The sequence below is a fragment of the Tamandua tetradactyla genome, chromosome 17, assembly GCF_023851605.1.
Source record: "Tamandua tetradactyla isolate mTamTet1 chromosome 17, mTamTet1.pri, whole genome shotgun sequence".
Classification (NCBI taxonomy): domain Eukaryota; kingdom Metazoa; phylum Chordata; class Mammalia; order Pilosa; family Myrmecophagidae; genus Tamandua; species Tamandua tetradactyla.
Genome location: NC_135343.1, coordinates 26618534 through 26642119, shown reverse-complemented (window position 1 = coordinate 26642119; position 23586 = coordinate 26618534). Strand labels below are relative to the sequence as shown.

General features: G+C 38.1%; 1 protein-coding gene across 2 annotated transcripts in view; it reads right to left on the bottom strand.

Moving 5' to 3' along the window:
- The window catches only part of CIMIP6 (ciliary microtubule inner protein 6), a 60600-nt gene extending 43699 nt beyond the window's left edge, over positions 1–16901 (bottom strand). For both annotated transcript variants that reach the window (XR_013164262.1, XM_077134235.1), the window contains exon 1: positions 16769–16901. Coding sequence is in view for 1 of the 2 variants with exons in the window: in XM_077134235.1 (XP_076990350.1) it covers positions 16769–16794 (26 nt within the window). In the remaining variant the exon portion in view is untranslated. The remainder of the gene's footprint in view (positions 1–16768) is intronic.
- Between the last annotated feature and the right edge of the window lie 6685 nt (positions 16902–23586).

The following is a 23586-nucleotide window of genomic DNA, read 5'->3' as shown; positions in this document are numbered from 1 at the left end:
TTTAGTCTCACACATAAGTTAAAATTTTAAGATATTAATTACCATCTATTTTCAACACCCTGCAGTAATGACATTCCTTTGTTCTCCCTCATGCAGAAACATTTTTATATTTGTACATTTAGTCACTATCATTATATACGCTGGGCATTCCTAGATTATACCATCTCAGTTTTTATCATCTATCTTTCTTTCTGATTTCATTTGTGCCCCTAGCCCTCCTCACTCTATCATTCTCACATTCAGCTTCATTCAGTGTTCTAACATAATTGTATTACAATTAGGTAGTATTGTGCTATTTATTTCTGAAGTTTTACAATCGGTTCTGTTGCACAATCTGTATCCCTTCAGCTCCAATTACCCAATATCTTACCCTATTTCTATCTCCTGATGGTCTCTGTTACCAATGAAATTCTCTAAATTTATTCACTAATGTCAATTCATATCAGTGAGACATACAGTATTTGTCCTTTTGTTTCTGGCTAATCTCACTCAGCATAATGTCCTTAAGGTCCATCCATGTTGTTACATACTTCATAACTTTATTCTGTCTTACAGCTTCATTATGTTCCATTGTATGTATATATCACAGCTTGTTTAGCCACTCATCTGTTGATGGACATTTTGGCTGTTTCCATCTCTTTGCAATTGTGAATAATGCTGCTATAAACATTGGTGTGCAAATGTCCGTTTGTGTCCTTGCCCTCATGTCCTCTGAGTAGATACCTAGCAATGGTATTGCTGGGTCACATCGCAATTCTATATTTAGCTTCCTAAGGACCCACCAAACTGCCTTCCACAGTGGATGTACCATTGACATTCCCACCAACAGTGGATAAGTGTGCCTCTTTCTCCACATCCTCTCCAGCACTTGTCGTTTTCTGTTTTATTGATAATGGCCATTCTGGTGGGTGTGAGATGATATCTCATTGTGGTTTTGATATGCGTTTCCCTAATAGCCAGGGAAGTTGAGCATCTTTTCATGTGCCTTTTGGCCGTATGTAGTTCCTCTTCTGAGAAGTGTCTGTTCAAGTCTTTTGCCCATTTTATAATTGGGTTGTCTGTCTTTTTGTTGTTGAGTTGAACAATCTCTTTATATATTCTGAATACTAGACCTTTATCTGCTATATCATGTCCAAATATTGTCTCCCATTGTGTAGGCTGTCTTTTTACTTTCTTGACAATGTTCTTTGATGCACAAGTGTCTAATTTTGAGGAGCTCCCATTTATTTATTTATTTCTTCAATGCTCATGCTTTGGGTGTAAGGTCTAGGTAACTGCCTCCTATTATAAGATTTATAAGATATTTCCCTACATTTTCTTCTAACAGTTTATGGTCTTAGATCTAATATTTAGGTCTTTGATCCATTTCGAGTTAATTTTTGTGTAGGGTGTGAGATATGGATCCTCTTTCATTCTTTTGCATGTGGATATCGAGTTCTCTAGGCACTGCTTATTGAAGAGACTGTTCTGTCCCAGGTGAGTTGGTTTGACTGCCTTATTAAAGATCAATTGTCCATAGATGAGAGGCTCTATATCTGAACACTCTATTCGATTCCATTGGTCAGTATATCTATCTTTATGCCAGTACCATGCTGTTTTGATGACTGTAGCTTCATAATATGCCTTAAAGTCAGGTAGCATGAGGCCTCCAACTTCATTTTTCTTTCTCAGGATACTTTTAACAATTCGGGGCACCCTGCCCTTCCAGATAAATTAGGTTATTGGTTTTTCTATTTCTGAAAAGTAAGTTTTTTTTATTTTAATTGGTATTGCATTGAATCTGTAAATCAATTTAGGTAGAATTGACATCTTAACTATATTTAGTTTTCCAACACATGAACACGGTATGCCCTTCCATCTATTTAGGTCTTCTGTGATTTCTTTTAACAATTTCTTGTAGTTTTCTTTGTATAGGTCTTTTGTCTCTTTAGTTAAATTTATTCCTAAATATTTTATTCTTTTGGTTGCAATTGTAAATGGATTTTTTTTCTTGATTTCCCCCTCAGATTGTTCATTACTAGTGTATAGGAACATTACCGATTTTTTTTAGATTAAATAACACACTCTTAAACAACCAGCGGGTCAAAGAAGAAATTGCTAGAGAAAACAGTAGCTATCTGGAGATATGAAAATGAGAATACAACTTATCAGAACCTATGGGATGCAGCAAAGTCTGTGCTAAGAGGGAAATTTATTGCCCTAAATGCCTATATTAAAAAACAAGAAAGAGCAAAAATCAAGGACTTAATAGCACATGTAGAGAACTTGAGAAAGAACAGCAAACTAACCTCAGAGCAAATAGAAGAAGAGAAATGACAAAGATTAAAACAGAGAGAGATGAATGGGAGAACAAAAGAATAGAATCAATAAGACCAAAAGTCAGTTCTTTGAGAAAATCAACAAAATTGATGGGTCAACTAGCAAAACTGACAAAAAAAAGGGGGGGGAGAGAGGATGCAAATTTTAAAAATCAGAAATGAGAAGGGGTGTGTAACCACAGACACCGAAGAAATAAAAGAAATCATAACAGGATACTATGAACAACTACATGCCAACAAACTAGACAACTTAGAAGAAATGAACAAATTCTTGGAAATACAGAAACAAGCTACACTCACTCAGGATGAAACAGAAGGTCTTAACAAACCAATTACAAGTAAAAAAGAGTCAATCAGTCATCAAAACTCTTCCTACAAAGAAAAGCTCAGAGTCAGATGGCTTCACAGGGAAATTTTATCGAACATTCCAAAAAGAACTAACGCCCAATCTTGGTATTAGTCCTGCCCAAACGTTTCCCAAAAATTGAGGGAAAAGGAACTCTACTTAACTCATTTTATAAACTAATATCGTTTTAATACCAAAACTGGATAAAGATGCTATAAGAAAGGAAAACTACAGGCCACTCTCCCTAATGAACATACATGCAAATATTCTCAATCAAATATTAACAAGTTGAATTCAACAACACAGTAAAAGAATTATACAACACAACTAAGTAGGGTTTACACCAGGAATACAAGGATGGTTCAACAAAAGAAAACAGAATGTAATACTGCACATTAACAAATTGAAAGGGGAAAATCACATGATGCTGAAAAAGCATTCAACAAAATTCAACATCCTTTTCTGAGGAAAAGATAGGAATCAATCCTAACCAAAATGGAGGAAAGAAGTATAATTAATAAAGTATCAGTGGCAGAGAGTTCAAATAGAGTTGAGAGGCTACTCTGGAAGTTGCTCTTATGCAAGCTTCAGTTAGACCTTGCTGCCAATCATAACCTGCCAACCCCCAACCACGACCATTCCAGTCAATCCTAAAGAACACCTAGGGTAATATACAAGATTCCACAATGGTTCTATGCACTAGGGTAACTTTCCTGAAACCTACAACTTCCATAGGGGTCCCTGGTCCAGATCAGTCCTGAAACCTAGCCCAGCCTCTCCAGAACATCAGATAGTTCCATCTCCCTACCCCATATTAGTGACAGATCCTTCCAATATGAAAAAGTTAGAATGGCCATAGCCCAAACACCCCTAAAGAGAGGGATGGAAAGATCAAAGGTGATGGTAGAGTTATACACAGAAGAAAGGATTTAACAAATTAATATGAATGCTGAATCATTAATTGATATTTTTTTAGTTTTCAGTATGTTGGAACAGCTAGAAGTAAAAAACTAAAATTGTGCAATTGGAACCCATGTCAAACTCTAAAATATGTTCTACAACTAATTGTGGTGCTGTGCTTTGAAATTTATAGCATTTTTGTAAATATGTTATTTTTCACACAAAAAAAGAAAAAAAGTCGATTGTGGGGTGGTGTGATAGTGCTCAGTGGCAGAATTCTCACTTGCCATGCTGGAGACCCGGGTTCAATTCCCAATGCCTGCCCATGCAAAAAAAAAAGTCAGTTGTGATGATAAGAAAATATTTAAGCCCTCTAACCGTCTAAAAAGCCAAAAGGAAAAATATGAGAGTATCGTATGATTGCTCATGACAAACTCTGGGATCTGTACCGTTGTTGAAGAATGCTTTGAAAACTATTGCTTTTTTATTTCTTTGCTTTGTATATATGTTATACTACATGATAAAAAAAAAGTCAAAAATAAAAAAAAAGATAGGAATCAAAGGTAAAACTACCTCAATATGATAAAGGGAATATATGAAAAACCAATAGTCAGCATCGTACTCAATGGAGAGAGACTGAAAGTTATTCCCCTAAGATTAGGAACGAGACAAGGATGCCCACTATCACCACTCTTATTCAACATTGTCCTAGAAGTTCTAGCTAGAGCAATCAGGCAGGACAAAGAAATAAAACGTATCCAAATTGGAAAGAAAGAAGTAAAATTTTCATTATTTGCAGATGACATGATACTATACTTGGAAGAGCCTGAGAAATCTACAGCAAAGTTCCTTCAGCTAATAAATTCAGTAAGGTGAAAGGATATAAAATTAATGTGCAAAAATCAGTAATGTTTCTATACAAAAGCAATGACCTGAGGAGTTAATTAAGGGAAAAATTCCATTCAAAATAGCAACTAAAAGAATCAAGTACTTAGGAATGAACTTAACTAGGGACATAAAGGACTTGTACACAGAAAACTACATAACATTGCTAAAAGAGAAATCAGAGGAGATCTAAATAGGTGGAAAGACATACCCTGCTCATGGACAGGAAGGCTAAATATAGTTAAGATATCAATTCTCCCCAAATTGATCTACAGATTCAACACAATACCAATCAAAATTCTAACAACCTACTTTGAAAACTTGGAAAAGCTAATTACCAAAATCATCTGTAAGGGAAAGAGACCCTGAATAGCTAAAAGAATCCTAAAAACCAAGAACAAAGTGGGAGGATTAACACTCCTTGACTTTAAAACCTATCATAAAGCCACAGTGGTCAAAACACCACAAAGATAGAACCATTGACCAATGGAATTGAATCAAGAGTGTAAAAATAGACCAACAAATCTATGGTCAACTGATTTTTGACAAGGCCCCCAAATCCTCTGAACTGGGACAGAATAGTCTTTTCAATAATTGGGCATGGAAGAACTGGATATCAACAGCCAAAAGAATGAAAGAGGAACCCTATCTTACACCCTATACAAAAATTAACTCAAAGTGGATCAAACACCTAAATATAAGAACTAGCACCATAAAGCTTCTAGAAGAAAATGTAGGGAAACATCTTCAAGACCTAGTAATAGGAGGTAGCTTCCTAAACTTTACACCCAAGCACAAGCAACAACAACAAAAATAGATAAATGGGAACTCCTCAAAATCAAATGCTTTTGACCTTAAAGGACTTTGTGAAAAAGGTGAAGAGGCAGCCAACTCAATGGGAGAAAATATTTGGAAATCACATATTGGACAAAGGTTTGATAGTCTGTATAAACAAAGAAACCATACAACTCAACAACAAAAGAACAAACAACCCAATTATGAAATAGGCTAAAAATATAAACAGGCATGTTTCTGAAGAGCAAATACAGATGGCTCAAAAGCACATGAAGAAAAGCTCATTTTCATTGGCTATGAGGGAAACGCAGATCAAGACTACAATGAGATACCACCTCACACACATAAGAATGTCTGTTATTAAACAAAGAGGAAACTATAAATGTTGGAGAAGATATGGAGAAACTGGGACACTTATGCACTGCTGGTGGGAATGTATAATGATGCAGCCACTATGGAAGACTGTTTGGCGGTTCCGTAGGAAACTAAATATTGAGTTGCCCTATGACCCAGCAATAGCACTACTTGGTATATACCCAGAAGAGCTGAAAGCAATGACACAAACAGAAATTTGCACACAGATGTTCATAGCAGCATTATTCATAATCACCAAAAGATGGAAACAAACCAAATGCCCATCAACAGACGAGTAGATCAACAAAATATGGCATATACCTTCAATGGAATATTATGCAGCTGTAAGACAAAATGATGTCCTGAAGCACAAGACGGAGAGCCTTGAGGACACAATGCTAAGTGAAATTAGCCAGACACAAAAGGATAGATATCATATGATTCCACTCTTATGACCATGGAAAAGGCCAAACCAGAGGCTTATAATACAGAATATAGGGAACTTAGAAATACACAGAAGCTAGAGATGGGTTAGCTAATGAGGCTGATCTCCAATGTAAGGGAATAGATAGAAGTGAAGATAGTTCTCTAGTGGGTCTATAAGTAATATTACCATATGAAGATGAACAAGATTGAAAGGGGTTGTACAGACCTTTGTGTCCCACTGATTAACACTAGAAATATAAATTGGTTCTTGCAAGAAGTACTTCAAAGGTATGATTCATGCACAAAGTGTTTATGTCCAGGGTAGAGGGGGAAAACTGCTATTGCATACTGTGGGCTATGTTCAGAAGAAGAACATCAGCATTACTACAGCAAGAGCAGAGGTAAATAATGGGGGGGAGGGACAAGAGTTACGAGGAGGTTTAGATTTCCTGTTTGGCGAGGGTGTGTTTACTGGTTTTCTTTCTTTGGGAACGATTAAATTATCTAAAATTGAGAATTTTGATAGACTGTGGACTTTGGGCATGCCACATGATGCCTGAAGAATGTAGGTGGCTGACGGATGCACTGACTGAGAAGTAGATTGGCAAACGATGGTGTATACTTACGAATGAAGGGTGTGCTGCTGCAAAAAGAAACAGAGTCGTGAGGCATGCAAAGATGTGAATGAACATGTGGGTCATTTGATGATGCAAAATAAGCCAGAAAAAAAAGAACAACAATGGTATGGTCTCCTTTAGAAAATGCTTATAAGAAAACCGAGGCAACTTCCGGAGAAGATGGCGGCTTAGTAAGACGCGCGGGTCTTAGTTCCTCCTCCAGAACAGCAACTAAAGAAACAGAAACAATACGAAACAGCTCCCGGAGCCACGACAGAGACCAAAAAGACAGCGTACCCCATTCTGGAACGGCGGAACGGGCAGGGAGAATCCGCTGCGGTGAGATACCCGAGGGGCGCGCGTTTTCCCGGCCGGGGCGGCTGGCGACTGGGGTCCTCTCCACGCACGTGGCTCCCTGGTCTGACTGGGAACGTTGGATAGCGGGGCCCTCCCGCCACGCTTGGCATCTCGGGCCAGCTGGGCAATTTGGACCGGCACTCCCCCAAGCCGCGGCGGCTGGCGACCCCCGCTCCACGCGCGGTTTCCCGGGCCGACTGCGAGATTCGGATTGGCAAGTTAAAGGAGCCACAGCATCTTTTACTGGTGGGACCCGCAGACAGACGAGCGCCATGAGCGCCACCTACTGGGCAGGAAAAAAAAACAGAGCCCAGAGATTTCACAGAAAAACCTTTCAACCAGCCGGGTCCCACACCCAGGGAAATCTGATCAAATGCCCAGACACCAGCAGAAAATAATGGATGACGCTCGGAAAATTGAAGATATGGCCCAGTCAAAGAAACAAACCAATAGTTCAAATGAGATACAGGAGCTGAGACAACTAATGCTGAATATACGAACAGAAATGGAAAAACTCTTCAAAAACCAAATCAATAAATTGAGGGAGGACATGAAGAAGACATGGGCTGAACAAAAAGAAGAAATAGAAAATCTGAAAAAACAAATCACAGAACTTATGGGAGTGAAGGACAAAGAAGAAAAAATGGAAAAAACAATGGATACCTACAATGGTAGATCTAAAGAGACAGAAGCTACAATTACTGAACTGGAGGATGGAACATCTGAATTCCAAAAAGAAACAGAAACTATAGGGAAAAGAATGGAAAAACTTGAGCAGGGGATCAGGGAACTGAATGATAATATGAAGCGCACAAATATATGCGTTGTGGGTGTCCCAGAAGGAGAAGAGAAGGGAAAAGGAGGAGAAAAACTAATGGAAGAAATTATCACTGAAAATTTCCCAACTCTTATGAAAGACCTAAATTTACAGATCCAAGAAGTGCAGCGCACCCCAAAGAGATTAGACCCAAATAGGCGTTCTCCAAGACACTTACTAGTTAGAATGTCAGAGGTCAAAGAGAAAGAGAGGATCTTGAAAGCAGCAAGAGAAAAACAATCCATCACATACAAGGGAAACCCAATAAGACTATGTGTAGATTTCTCAGCAGAAACCATGGAAGCTAGAAGACAGTGGGATGATATATTTAAATTACTAAAAGAGAAAAACTGCCAACCAAGACTTCTATATCCAGCAAAATTGTCCTTCAAAAATGAAGGAGAAATTAAAACATTTATAGACAAAAAGTCACTGAGAGAATTTGTGACCAAGAGACCAGCTCTGCAAGAAATACTAAAGGGAGCACTAGAGTCAGATACGAAAAGACAGAAGAGAGAGATGTGGAGAAGAGTGTAGAAAGAAGGAAAATCAGATATGATATATATAATACAAAAGCCAAAATGGTAGAGGAAAATATTATCCAAACAGTAATAACACTAAAAGGTAATGGACTGAATTTCCCAGTCAAAAGACATAGACTGGCAGAATGGATTACGACCCAGCAATACCACTGCTAGGTATCTACTCAAAGGACTTAAGGGCAAAAACACAGACGGACATTTGCACACCAGTGTTTATAGCAGCATTATCTACAATTGCAAAGAGATGGAAACAGTCAAAATGTCCATCAACAGACGAGTGGCTAAACAAACTGTGGCGTATACCTACGATGGAATATTATGCAGCTTTAAGACAGACTAAACTTATGAAGCATGTAATAACATGGATGGACCTAGAGAACATTATGCTGAGTAGGTCTAGCCAAAATCTGAAGGACAAATACTGTATGGTCCCACTGATGTGAACCGACATTCGAGAATCAGCTTGGAATATATCATTGGTAACAGAGACCAGCAGGAGTTAGAAACAGGGTAAGATAATGGGTAATTGGAGCTGAAGGGATACAGACTGTGCAACAGGACTAGATACAAAAACTCAAAAATGGACAGCACAATAATACCTAAGTGTAATGTAACTATGTTGGAACACTGAATGAAGCTGCACCTGAAATACAGTTTTTTGTTTGTTTGTTTGTTTGTTTGTATCTTTTGTTTTTGTTTTTTTTCTTTCTCCTTTTTATATATATATATTTTTTATTAGTATTATTATTTTAATTCTCTTCTCTTTATTAACATTCTATATCTTTTTCTGCTGTTTTGCTAGTTCTTTTCCTAAATCGATGCAAATGTACTAAGAAATGATGATCATACATCTATGTGATGATACTAAGAATTACTGAATGCATGTGTAGAATGGAATGATTTCTAAATGTTGTGTTAATTTCTTTTCTTTTTTTTGATTAATAAAAAAAATTAAAAAAAAAAAAGAAAACCGAGGCCTAGATTGAAGCTTTCATAGCAGACACATTAAGTCCGGAGTGGTGGTAATTATTATTTCTGGATTTTGAGGGACTGTTATATATATATATGTTATATACACACACATATACATATACATTTCCATATACATATACATACACACACACATATATAAAATCTGATATTTAGAGATAGGAACGAAGCCAATCAGGTTGGACTTAAAGTAATTCAGAACATAGGTGTAAGGAAGGCATTGTCTATATTTCAGAACCACACATACTCTTTGAGACCAAAGGAAGAAAGGTTTATCTTATCTGGTCAGGAACTGAAATTTTCTGTAGTGCATACTCTATCTAACTCAACCTATCTGTATAGCTCATTTGAACAATTTAAACACAGGGAGCCCAGAATAAGAAAGAGGTCCTTTAATCCTGTATAGATTAATGTAATGCCTGGATACATCGTAGAGTATAATAAGCAGATAATCAAATAGCATTGGCAAAGTCCCTTGAGGGATGGGAGAAAAAATATGGAACTATTAAACTTTACCATCAGGGAATCCTGACACTGTATCAAACAATAGGGACACCCAAATCAATAGGCAAAGCCCTTGATCTTGAGGCTTACTCTTGTGAAGCTTATGTAGGTAGCGGAGAAGCTTAGCCTACCTGTAGGTATGCCTAAGAGTTACTTATGGAGGACCTCTTTTGTTGCTCAGATGTGGCCTCACTTTCTCTAAGCCCAACTCTGCAAGTGAAATCATTGCCCTTCCTCCTATGTGGAACATGACATTCAGGAGTGAAAGTTTCCCTGGCGATGTGGGAATTGACTCCCAGGATGAATCTGGCCCTAGCACCAGGAGATCAACAATTCCATGCTGACCAAAAGGGCGAAAAAGAAGTGTAACTGATAAAGTATTAGTGGTAGAGTGAGTTCAAATAGAGTTCAGCAACCTCTACTCTGGAGGTTACTCATACACAGCTCCAGTTAGACACTGCTATCTATTATAACTTGCCAAACTCCAACCAGGACCATTCCAGCCAATCCTAAAGAACACCTAGCACAATATATAAGTTTCCACAATGGTTCTATGCACTAGAGTAACATTCCAGAAACCTAAAAACCTCCAGATGTTGTCCCTGGACCAGATAAGTCCTGAAACCTAGAGGGTCCAGCTTCTCAGGAACATCAGATAGTTCCTTCTTCCTACCCCATATTAGCGACAGACCTTCCAATGTGAAAAAGTTAGAATGGCCATAGCCCAAACACCCCTAAAGAGAGGGATGGAAAGATCAAAGGTGATGGTGGAGTTATACAGAGACAACAGGATTTAACAAATGAATATGAATGCTGAATTATTAAAATAATATCTCTTTTAGTCTCCAGTATCTTAGAGTAGCAGGAAGTAAAAACCTGAAATTGTGCAATTGTAACCCATGTCAAACTCTGAAGTCTGTTCTACAACTAATTGTGGTGTTGTGCTTTGAAATTACTGCTTTTTTCTATATATGTCATTTTTCACAAAAAAAGAAAGAAAAAAGTGGACTGTGATGATAAACAAAATATTCATGCCTTCTAGCCTTGTATATTCTGGAACAGCTAGAAGGAAGATTCTGAGAGGATGATATGGTAGCCCATGACAAACTCTGCGATCTGTCCTGTAACTGCTTGCTGAAGAGCGCTTTGAAAACTACTGCTTTTTTCCTTTCTTTGCTTTGTATATATGTTATACTATACTATCAAAAAGTTAAAAATAATCAGTAAAAAAAAAGAATCAGTGAACTTGAAGATGACTATTGAATTCATCCGATCTGATGTGCAGAAGGAAGAATAAAGAGAAGTGAACAAAGTTTGAGGAGCCTCGGGCACACCATCAAGCATACCAATAAAAGCATTATGGGAGCCCCAGAAGGAGAAGAAAGAGAGAAAGTGACAGAATATTCAAAGAAATAATGGTCAAAAACCTCACAAATTTAATGGAAGACATGAATATTCACATCTAAGAGGCTCAATGAACTTCAAACAGGATAAACCCAAATAATTCCATGCTACAGCTAATTATAACTTAAAAAGGCAAAGGACACCATATACTAATAGAAGGGCAAATCCACCAAAAAGAAATACAATCAGAAATATTTCTGCATATAACAAAGGGTGCCCCAAAATACACAAGGCAAACACTGATAAGCTGAAGGGAGAAATACAGGTCTTTACAATAATAGTTGGAGACTTCAATATGCCACACATCAATAACTAGATGGAGGATCAATAAAGAAACAGAGAATTTGAATAATATGATAAATGAACTAGATGTAGCAGAATATATAGAACATTGCACCCCAAAACAGCAGGATATATAATCTTCTCAAGTGCTCATGGATCATTCTGTAGGATAGACCACAAGTTGAGGCACACAAAAAAAGTCTCAATAAACTTAAAAAGATTGAAATTTATAAAAACCCTTCCTCTGACCAAAATGGAATGAATTTGGAAATCAATAACAGGCTGAGAACTGGAAAATTCACAAACATATGGTGGCTAAACAACATATTATTAAACAATCACTGGGTCAATAAGAAATTGCAAGAGAAATCAGTAAATATCTTGAATGAAAATTAGAACACAACATATCAAAACTTAGGGGATGCACAGAGTATATTAAGCAGATAATCAAAAAGTATTGGCAAAGTCCCTTGAGGGATGAGAGAAAAATATGGAACTATTTATCACCAGGGAAACCCCAGATACTGTGTCAAACATTAGGGACATCCAAATCCATAGGCCAAGCCCTTGATCTTGAAGCTTACTCTTGTGAAACTTATGTATATAGCAGAGAACCTTAGCCTACCTACAGGTATGTCTAAGAGTTATTTCTGGAGGATCTCTTGTGTTGTTCTCTCTCTAAGCCCAACTCTGCAAATGGAACCATTGCCCCATGGCCTACATGAGACACAACATCCAGGGGTGAAATTCTCCCTGGTGGTATGGGAGATGACTCCAGGGATGAGGCTGGCCCTGGCACCACGGGATCAACAATGGCATCCTGACCTAAAGGGGGAAAAGAAGTATAACAAATAAGGTATCAGTGACTGAAAGAGTTCAAATAGACTGGAGGTCACTCTTACACACGCTTCAGTTAGACATTGCTATCTATCATAACTTGCAAAACCCCAACTAAAACCATTCCTGCCAATCCTAAAGAATACCTAGGGCATTATATAAGATTCTACAAAGGATCCATGCATGATGGTAACTTTCCAGAAACCTACAATTTCAATATGGGTCCCTGGACCAGATAAGTCCTGAAATGCAGAGAGGCCAGCCTCTCTAAAACATCAACTAGTTCCATCCCCCATCCTATATTATCAACAGGCCCTCCCAACATGAAAAGTTACAATGGACACAGCCCGAATACCCCTGGAGAGTGGGAGAAAGATCAAAGGAGATGGTGGAGTTATACAGAGAAGGTTGGGTTTAACAAATAAGTATGAGTACTGAATCATTATACTTATATTTCTTTCAGCCTCCAATATCTTAGAACAGCTAGAAATAAAAACCTAAAATTGTGGAACTATAACCCATACCAAACTCTGAAATCTGTTCTACAACCAATTGTTGCAATGCACTTTGAAATTTATTGCTTTTATGTATATATGTTATTTAAAGAGGAGGAAGAGTATAACAGAGAAGAGGGGATTAACAAATGAATATGACTGCTAAATCATTATATTGATATTTCTGTTGTCTCCAGTGTCTTGGAGCAGCAAGAATAAAAAGTAAAAAATCACGAAACTGTAACCCATGCCAAACTTTAAAATCTATTCTATAACTACTTGTTAAAATGTACTTGGAAATCTATCGTTTTCTTGTATATGTCTTATATTTCACAATAAAAAAAAGTAAAAAAAAAAAAAACAAAAAACCTTATAGGATGCAGCACAGTGTTGAGAAAGAAATTTGTAGCCTGAAATGCCCAAATTAAAAAAGCAGAATGAGCTAAAATCAAAGACATAACTGCACACCTGGTGGAACTAGAGAAAGAACAGCAAACTAATCCCAGAGCAAGCAGGAGGAAAAAATAACATAGATTAGAGCAGAAAGTAATGAAATTGAGAATCTGAAAATAGAATTAAAAAAAGTTGGCTCTTTGAGATAATCAATAAAACTGACAAATCCTTAGCTAAACTGATAGGAAAAAAAACAAAAGACACAAATAAGTAAAATTAGAAATGAGAGAGGGGACATTACTGGCTCTACAGAAATAAAAAGGATCATAAAAGGATACTATGAACAACTGTATGCCAACATATTAGACAACTTAGATGAAATGGGCAAATTCCCAGAAACACATAGAATTTCTATTTTGGTTAATTGCAGATGCTTGGAAATAGATAGTGGTGATGATAACACATTATTGTGAATGTAATTAACGGCAATGAATTATGAGTATGAATATGGTTGAAAGGGGGAAGTTTTGAGTTGTGTTATGATATGTTGCCAGAAAGAGGGACAAAGGATAAAACACGGGACTGTATAACACAGTGAACCCTGTGGTAGATGATGACGGTGGTTAATAGAACAAATATAAGAATGTTCTTTCATCAACTATAACAAATGTATATCATTATTACAAGGTGTTAATAATAGGGTGGTAAATGAGAAAAAATACATCTAATGCAAACTATGGACTACAGTTAACTGTAATATTCCTATATTCCTTCATCAAATATAATAAAGGTACAACTCCAATGCAAAGTGTAAACAATAGGGGACTATATGAGAATGCTGTATTTTGTACATGACTTTTATGTAAACTTACATCTTCTCTAATTAAAAAAAAAAATAAAAAAACATTATGCTAAGTGAAAAAAGCCAGACACAAACTACTACATATGGTATGATTCTATTTGTATAAAATGTTAATATAAATAAATCTATAGAGACAGAATTAGATTAGTGGTTATATAGGACTGGGGAAGGATAGAGGGATTGAGAAATAACAGCTAAGGGGCATGGGGTTTTCTTTTAGGAGTAATGAAAATGTTCTAAAATTGATTGTGGTGATGAACGCACAACTGTGATTATACTAAAAGCCATTTACTGTACACTTTGGATGGAAGTGAATATATCTCAATAAAACTACTTTAAAAAAAGAAAGTATAGGGTGGGCCATGATGGCTCCATGGTAGAATTCTCGCCTAACATGCCAGAGGCCCGGATTTAATTCCCGGTGCCTGCCCATGTGAAAAAAAGAAAGCATAACAACTAAAGAGATAACAATTAAAGGCAATATATATGATCCTGGATGGGATCTAACAAGGAAAGAAAGAAGGATCAAAAGGACATTATTGGGACAGTTGAAAAAATGAAATATAGACTATAAGCTTTATATCAAAGATAAATTTATTGAACTTGGGAACTACACTTAAGGGAGATACATAAGTGAATATCCTTGTTCTCAGGAAATATACATGGCAATACTAAGCGTTCAAGGAGCATGATGCATACAACTTACCTCAAATGTTCAGAAAATATATTAAAAATAGATATATACACAGATAGATGGATTGATAGAATGATATATAGATGGAATGATATGGCAAATATGGCAAAATATTCAAATTGGTGGATCTGGGTATCTGGAGGAATAGGGGTATCTTGGAGTTCTCTCTATGGGATTTGTGTTATTTCTGTTAACTGTCCTCTCAGTTTCAAAGTATTTCAAAATAAAAAGTATTTTAAAGATTAAAACGAATTACTGGTCAAATGTAGGCTTTCTTATTGTCTTTCCAGAGAGTTAAGTATTCATTAAAGGTTTTGATCAGTTAATTTATCATTGTAGACTTCTAGTATGTTCTTCCACCTGTTTCTCATAGATGTATACACCAGTATGGGTACCAGGTCCCTGGAAGGAAAGGACTAGGACTATATGTTTGCATACTTACACACTGATTTGATTAAGTGGTTTGGTGTGAACAGATACAGACTGATAGACAAACGTCAAATATATATTCTGTAGTCATCTCTTATTAGAAGGAAAACACAGTTAAAATCAGTTATGGGCACTGAAGTAAGTCAGCCAGAGTTGGAATACCAGTTCTACCATTTCTGTCTTGATTTTCCCATTTGTATGATAAGGACAGTAATACCTATTGTGAGAGATGTAAGAATTACATTAGAGTGGGTGGTGGGGAAGCCAATTAGAAACAGTAAGAAAAACAGATAGCTGTTAGACGGTGTTAAGTGCTAGGAATAGATAAGGTGCAATTTTAGAGAGAGCGGAGGCTGCATTGTGAAGGTGGTATTTGAGTAAAGACTAGAAAGTGGACAGGAGAGAACCAAGTGGATATCAGAGAGAAGAGCATGCCAGCAGCGAAAGGAAACTGCCAAAGCTCTGCAGCAGAAGCAGTGCCTGTCCTTAGAACAGATGTTCTCTAAGTGTGGTCCCAGAGTAGCAGCAGGCAGCACTATGAGCCTGTTAGAACCACAATTTCATAGGCCCATCCTAGCCTACTAAACCATAATCTCTGGCATTGGTTCCCAAAAAAGTGTTTTAGCCAGTTCTTGGTTGATTCTTATACACCTTCAAGTTTAAGAACCACTGTTCTGTTACAAACACACAGGCTTTTGAACTAGTGTACCCTTGCTCGGCTCCACTCACAACCTTGATTCAATGGTTCGCAACCTTTAGGGCACATTGGAATCACCTGGAGGTCTTGTTAAAACCCAGATTCTTGGGACCCACCCTCAAGAGTTCCTGATCAGTATGCCTGGGCTTTGAGAATCACTGTGGGTGATAGCAAGGAGACCAGTGTAGCTTGAGGGAGTTCTGTCAGAGGGAGGCAAGTGGCCAAGTAAGGGAAAAGGAGCACATTATATAGTCCCCTTAGGCACCGTGGCTCTTACTCTGCTGTGGCCAATGGAGAGTAGTGCTCTGCTTCTGTTTTAAAAGGGCCATTCTGACTGTTGAGTTGAGGAGGCCACAGAGGGGCAAAGGAAACAGAAGAGACAAGTTAGGAAGGGGTTGCAGATCCAGGAGAGAAGCTGGTAGCTTGGACCAGGGTTGGGATTGATAGTGGGGGTGACGAGTAGTGGTGGATTCTGTAAGCATTTTAAAGGCAAAGCCTACAGAATTCGCTAAGGTATTACGTGTGGGGTGTGCGAAGGTGTAGATGATTTCAAGATGACTAGCAATGCGTGCCAAGTGTCTGATACACGGTAGGTGCTCAGTAAAGGATGCGTTTTAAAAATTACTGTTGTTAACGCTCAACCTTTAGAAAGCAGAGATACCAAAGACGGAAGAAGAGCTAAAGCCCCGGTGGCCTGTACTGTCCGTGCCTGAGGACCCACCCCTCGGGTCTCACTTCCATTTTCCGCCTTCAGGGAGAGGTTTGTTTGTTTGTTTGTTTGTTTGTTTGTTTAAAGGAAAATAAAAGACCAAACCCCTCACTTACTGCTGCTTTTCCTCCTTTCCCTCCATAGGACCGCCAAGGCCCGAGGCGCCTCACGGGAAGAGCAGGGAAAGAGCCCTGCGGGGACCCGCGCGCCGAGAGCGCGGCGACTGTGACCCCAGTGTTGCTAAGCGACCGCAGGCTCCCGGCGCGCGGCTTCGGGAAAGGGGCGTGGGCTGCGGGGCCTGAGCGCGCAGGCGCAAGAAGACCCCGCGGCGGGGAGGCTGAAGGTTGCGGCTGTGGGTCGGGGGAATAGGGAGTCGCCGGCCGGGCATTCCCGCGGCCTTCCGGGACCCTGCCCTGGCTCTACGTCTTCCTTGTGTACCCGCCCTTCCCCGCTCGGGACGGGTGCGGTATTTATCCCGGCCGACAACGTCCGTGGACATCGGCTAACCGCCGTTACCCGAGCCTTCTGCGCGGGCCTCGCCCCGGTGCGCTGGCGGCGCTGTCGGCCTCCCCGCAGCGCCCGCCCTTCTGGAGCCCGGCGGGGCGTCGCCTGGAGCTGCCCGTAGCAGCTGGAGCTGGCTACAGATTTGCGGGCAGCTGGAGAGAATCTTGTTTTCTCGCAACCCATTAAAGACTGTGCAAGTCATAATTCGCTACGCCTGGGCTGCTGAGTCTTTGCGTGAGAAAGCCTGGCTACTCTTGTCCATGATTTCTGACACAATTCTCTTTCCCCGACATGGAGACGCATTAAAATAGAGCAAGGGAACTCTCATTTCCTACAAACGAGGCTCCCCGCGGTGTGTGCATCTGTTCCAGACTGAAAGGTGTTCAGGATGGGGTGAAGGGGACTGAGACTTAGGCGAGGGGGAAGGAGCTCGAAGCACTTATCCAAAAAAAGAGCAAGCCCCTCGGAAAAGCGGTTGATGTTTTGCGTCCACCTTCTGGGCTGGAATTTCTTACCTCATTTCATCATTACCTCCCAGTTTCCACTACCAGAGCCAAATCTCTTTGGCATCTGTCAGGGTGACTTAGGCGTTTCACTGGATAATGGGAGAAAATTCACCCTTAGGTGAATTATGTTTATCAGGCTATGTGTGTGCATATGTTTCGTAACTCAGAGTCACTCGGTAAGCATGTACATTTATATTTTATTAAATTTACTTTAGAGGAAAGTAGGACAACAGAAAATGGCCCTACGACTCGTAAATTTTACATATTGAGCATAGAAAGAGAAATTTGGGACCTAGTTCCTTAGATAAATGAATGTGGATGTTATTGATGAAAAGACTGGAGTGTGTGAATGTGTGGTTGTGTTTGTGGAGTGAGGTCAAGAAGTATGGGGAGGAGAGATTGAAAACAAGAAAGCAGGGAGAACTAACCTTTATTGGCTCCGGTTTGAAAGCCAGCATTTGTTAGGCACAATATTGAACATAACTGTTTTTATCCTAACCATCAAGCTGTGAATAGGATCTTAGGCTCTGGGGGCAGTCAGTATTTGAATTCTGGCTCCAACTTCCTAGCTGATTTACTTGGGCAAATGATCTGACCTCTCCAAGCCTCAATTTCTTTGTCCACAAAATAGTAAAATACCAATATTGTGAGGTGTAGTTGAATTTATATAGGCAGAGCACTGAGAACAGTGCCCGGGTCCCTTAGAGTGAGTGCTTGGTTATTATTAGCTATTATTTTTATTAAGTCTGACCTGTACATGCTGCCACACATCCTTAATGCTTAGTCAATCCCTCCTCCTCCTCACCAATTTCTATTTCAAACCTTCACCCATATCGCACAAGCTTCAAAACCACCCTCAGAGACAACCTCGACTGCTTGATAAAAAGCAATAAAGACCATCTTTCTCCATCTCAAACCTATAAGCTACCTGCTTCCATACAGGATGACAGTGTTTAGCTCTATTTTGAGTAGTATACTATTTGTCTAAAATATAAATTTAGATCAATCTCTTCACACCTCTTTGTTAAGCAGTCTGTATATATCCAAAATTTAATGAAGGGCTTTGAGAAACATTTTTAAAAGATATAGTGCCTACCACAAAGAAGTCACAGTTTAGTTAGGGACAAAAGACATATACCCAGGAAAAAACTGTGAACTAAACAGCAATGATACATAACAGTGTTATATAACCCACAGTCACAAGTGTTAAATATCAGTAGTTATTCTACTGGAAAATGTTTATTTAAATAATACATGTAATTTTCTCATTTGTGTTAGGTAGTTTGGATAAATGTCAACGAAAAATAATTCAGAGTAATTTACTAACATTGTGCAAGTTAAAAATACCAGTGCTACTTGAGCTAGAACACCATATGTGTGGGAACACAATGGGATAGAAATTGCTCATCCAAAATTTTATAGATGCAGAAAACTGTCAACATTTCTTTTTGAACTATAGGAAAATGCCAAAAATAATGAATGGTACAGTTGTTTAACTTGATAGAAAAACTGAGGTTCAGGAAGATCCATTTTCCTCTCGGTTCTTTCTTAAGTGATGCACCTGCACAGACGAAGCACTCCAAAATAAGGCATATACCAAGACTATCCATAATTCTTTTTTAGAAAAAATAAAAGATAACTTATTTGCCTTATATTCATACATATCTTTATCTTTTTAAAAAGGATAATTTATTTCCCTTATATTCATATGTCTTATGTATTAAGTGAGAAAATACATGCAGAATTTATCCTAGCACATAAGCCCTCATTGAAAGTTAGCTGTTAGTATTCCTATTTTCATAATTAGGAGGGTAGAAAGTGCATCACCTGCATGCATTACATCTTTATTTCATTACCTTAGACTATAACAATTTACATTATCAAGCCAAAAGGATACATTAATTTGTGGATAATAGGAAGGAGAATGTTAGGGTAGCTTGCCTGTCTCTTAGGATGGATAGGTTCAAATGAATTCGAGATATTAAAGGGACCCTAAGCGTCTTGTGGTCTAAGCTCAGAGCTGTTTGACCTGCATCACACTTTTAAGAAAGAGGTCTCAAAACAAACATGTGAGGTGTTACATTTCCTAAAAGGTGAAAAGCTCTAGTATAAATCATATAGATCGCTTCCAATATAAATGATCCTGGATATATATGTAGGCATGTTTTTATTTGTGCATATCGATGTATAAATAACAATCTTAAACTTTTATGAGATCTCTTGATATAACTGAAACAATAGATATTTGGGCTACTTAAAAATCATTGTTAGAAATCACTAGTTTGAAAATTCACTTGATTAAAGGAAGAAACCTGCATTTTATGAATTTGGAAGGGTCTAGCCACCTCTGTGATTTATGATTGAAGGTTCATTTTGAAATAATCCTCATTATTGCCTGAAAAGAAGCTGCATAACCAGAGGATGAATGAAAAGCTTATCTCCAATGGGGAGAACAGTGAAGGACCATTTTGGTGTACTACACTGTCTTAAATAGAGTGATCATGAAGTAAAGATTGGTTGAATGACTGGCTATGGACATACACCTTCTTGAGAAAAGAACAGTACAAAATGAAACATGATGGGAGTGTTAACATTCTTTGAAGGTCAGGAATCACTAGTCTAAACAGTCTAGTTTTATGTGTTTCTATGTCTTCTAGCATTTTTTAGGCTATTTTCATTTTTCCACATAAATTCTAGAGATGTAATCATCTTTCTTGCAGGCCATTACCACAGTACATTATCTAATTATTGAGCAGTCCAACATATATTGAGCACCCTCCGTGTTGTGGCCTACTGTCACTAGATTTAATTACTCATTTTAGATTCCCAGCATCTAGAAAAGTACCTTGCAAACAATTGGCACTGTGAATAAGATATTCTTCCTTATATCCTACAAAATATATCCTACTTTTAAATTTAAAGTGTTTTTTTATGGGCACAGATAATAACTGTTCAACATACTCCTTAGAGAATCTCAGATTTAAAACGATCATTAAAACTTCCTTCTGAGCTAAACAACCTAAGTTCTTTATTTTCCATGCATAAAATCTACTTTTGATCCCTTTTGATGATACAAATTGCAATTCTCTGTACTCTCTCTAGGGAAGAAGAACTAATATTTATTGAGTTTTGGAGTTAAACCAGGGTTTAAAACCTAGCTCTGTTATTAATGGCTCTGTGACCCTGGGAAAGTTATTTGAATTCTTCAAGCTTCATATTTTGAACATGTCTCTTGTTAATCTTTAAAATAAATAAGAAACTAAACAAGTAGGTATAATAGAACTTATCTTGTAGGGTTGTTGTATTAAATATAACAATATATACAAAATACCTGGCACAAAGTAGGCATTCAGTATTATTTCCTGCCACCCCTTTCCTCCATCCCCCTTCCACTCCTAACACTTAACCTTATCTAAAGCCACCCAGCTAAAAAGTGATACAGCCATGCTTTTTAAGATGTCTGCCTCTCTCTTTTTTATTCGAATCTCATTGCCTCTGCATCTAGTTTCTCCACCCCTTGTTTAAACCATGGCAATAAAAATTGAACATAAAATTCTAAATAGGGTCTTCCTAATGTAGACTAAACTGGAAAGATTAGAACCACTATGGTATGAAAGTGGGTTAAAAAAACCAAACAAACTAGAACGTGTAAAATCAACACATGTAATAGGAGTTCAATGTCTGTGATTATAGGGGATAACATGATAGTCACTCCGTGGTGGGATGGATGTCAAAAGAGAAAGTATGTTTCATCTATTTGTAAATGTCACCATGCATAATGCATCCTGACAGATGAGCAGCAGTTAGAGTTAAAATTTTTGCTCCATGGTTGATGAAACATGGTTATAAATTAAGAATAATCAGAGACAGAAATAGTCACATATCACCCTGACTCCTATTCATAACTGCATTTGGTGTCCCGATTTTTAAACTATGACAATAAATTGGTAACAATGGTAATTATTGTGATATGGCTGGATAAACCTATGATAAAATGTGAAGAGCTAGAAGATGACTTATGTTTCCATTTAAAGAAAAGTGAGGATTTTGAGCTAAAAGTTTGAACATACCTAAAAAGAAATCACAGTTGAAGTTTTCAAGAGAAAAGTGCAACAATTTTAGTAAGTGTTACGTTAGCTTACCTCAAATATCTCCTAGAACTGTGTCATTCTTTCCGGAAAGTTCTGGCAAATAAAGCCTTTGCTAGTCATCACTTTTAAACAATTATTCTAATCCGTCCTTTTTCCCTGATGTAATTATAATGGTATTATATACTTCAAGTTATAGTTAATTATTTCTGCATTTATAAGCTTTCCAAGAGTTTGGAAACTTAGCCATGTCTTTTATCCTCTTATAGTAAGTCTGGAAGCAAGCTATTTACCTGATTTAAGGTCCCCCTTCTCTTGCTTTCTCTGCCAACCTCTGAGGTACTAATAATGGGTTATAAGATGCAGGTTAAGAAATCTTATAGGATTTTCTTCTATTTTAACAGAAATAAAGCAGCATTAGAAATCTGGCAGTTCTGCTGTTCTTCAGTTTTTGTGATGCAGCAAATAGATGAGGGAAGCATCACGGTCCTTGTTTCATCTGGATCATGGGTACTTAGCCTTATGGGAAGTGTGGGAAAGCCTTGCAAGCCATCTTTGTCAAAGGTAATGAGCCACTGCCGAGAGCAAAGACATGTTGGAAACCCAGCTTTGGGACTCGTTCTCCTGCTTGCCATCCCTGAGACCCTGGGCAAGCCTGATTTCTCTGAGGCTCTGTGTCCTTATTCATATGCTGGCATACTGACATCTACCCTATCACATCAGCAAGGTTTAAGAACACTTAAATGCAAAAGAGCTTTGTTTAACTGCCCTTATTTAACAAGTGAGAGGCATCTTTATTAAAGGCCTCAGTTGGGTCATGCTGGTGCCCTAACTACACCCTCTTGGGGTTAGTTTCACAGGAGAGGGCAGCTCCCTGCATGTAAAATACACTTTCTATCAGCAGGCACTTAGGTGACTGTCTCTCTGAAAAACTTTACTGTATATACTTTCAAGTACAAGCTAATTTTTGGAAGTGAATTATTTTTCTAACAACCCTAATTCTAAGTTAAATGAGATATATGCCTCTGAAAAATTCCTTCAATAGATAAAGTTGAAAATATTTAGTCAGAAAAATGGTGATTAATCACTAACAATGTTGAACTAGTGGGTGTTGCTGTCCATTTCCACCCCAACCCTTAGTTGTCTCCCTGAGAGCTTTCCTACTCTTTGTTGGTATAAGAACCCAGGGGGTGTAAGGGTAGTTTAGTGGTAGAATTCTTGCCTACCATGCGCGAATTCCCAATCCATTCACTTGTCCCCCAAACGAACAAACAAAACTTGAGCAAATTGTGCTGCAATAACGCAATACTCACATGGAAAAAAGAATGAAATGTGATCCTGGCCATACAGCATACAAAGGAAAAAAAAAAAAAAGAAGAACCTAACCCAATTTTCAGACTTGTACTTAGAAACTCCCAGTCTCCCAGTCACAGATTAAACTTGAATGGCTTCTTCCAAAATGGAGAAGCCCCTACCCTTAATATAATCTCCTGTTTCTCCCATCTACCCTTTGATGTGCCCCGCCTGCTAGTGTCTTGCACATCTTATCCACCCAAGAAGATTCTATTGGGCCTTATTTTTGAAGTTAGCTTTTTAAAAAGATAGGTATTTTTATATAAATATGAAAAATAATAGTTAACATACTTTTACAGATTACCCCCACCCTGATTCTATGTTGCTTCCTGGGGGACAAGGGGATTGTTGTGGTGTCAGGAATTGGGAACTTGTGCTTGATAATCACTAAAGTGGCTTAGCAGCTTTCATTTTCTTCTTGTTCTTTAAAATGCCTAATTAATTCCACCTGTGTGTTGATGGACATTTGGGCTGTTTCCATCA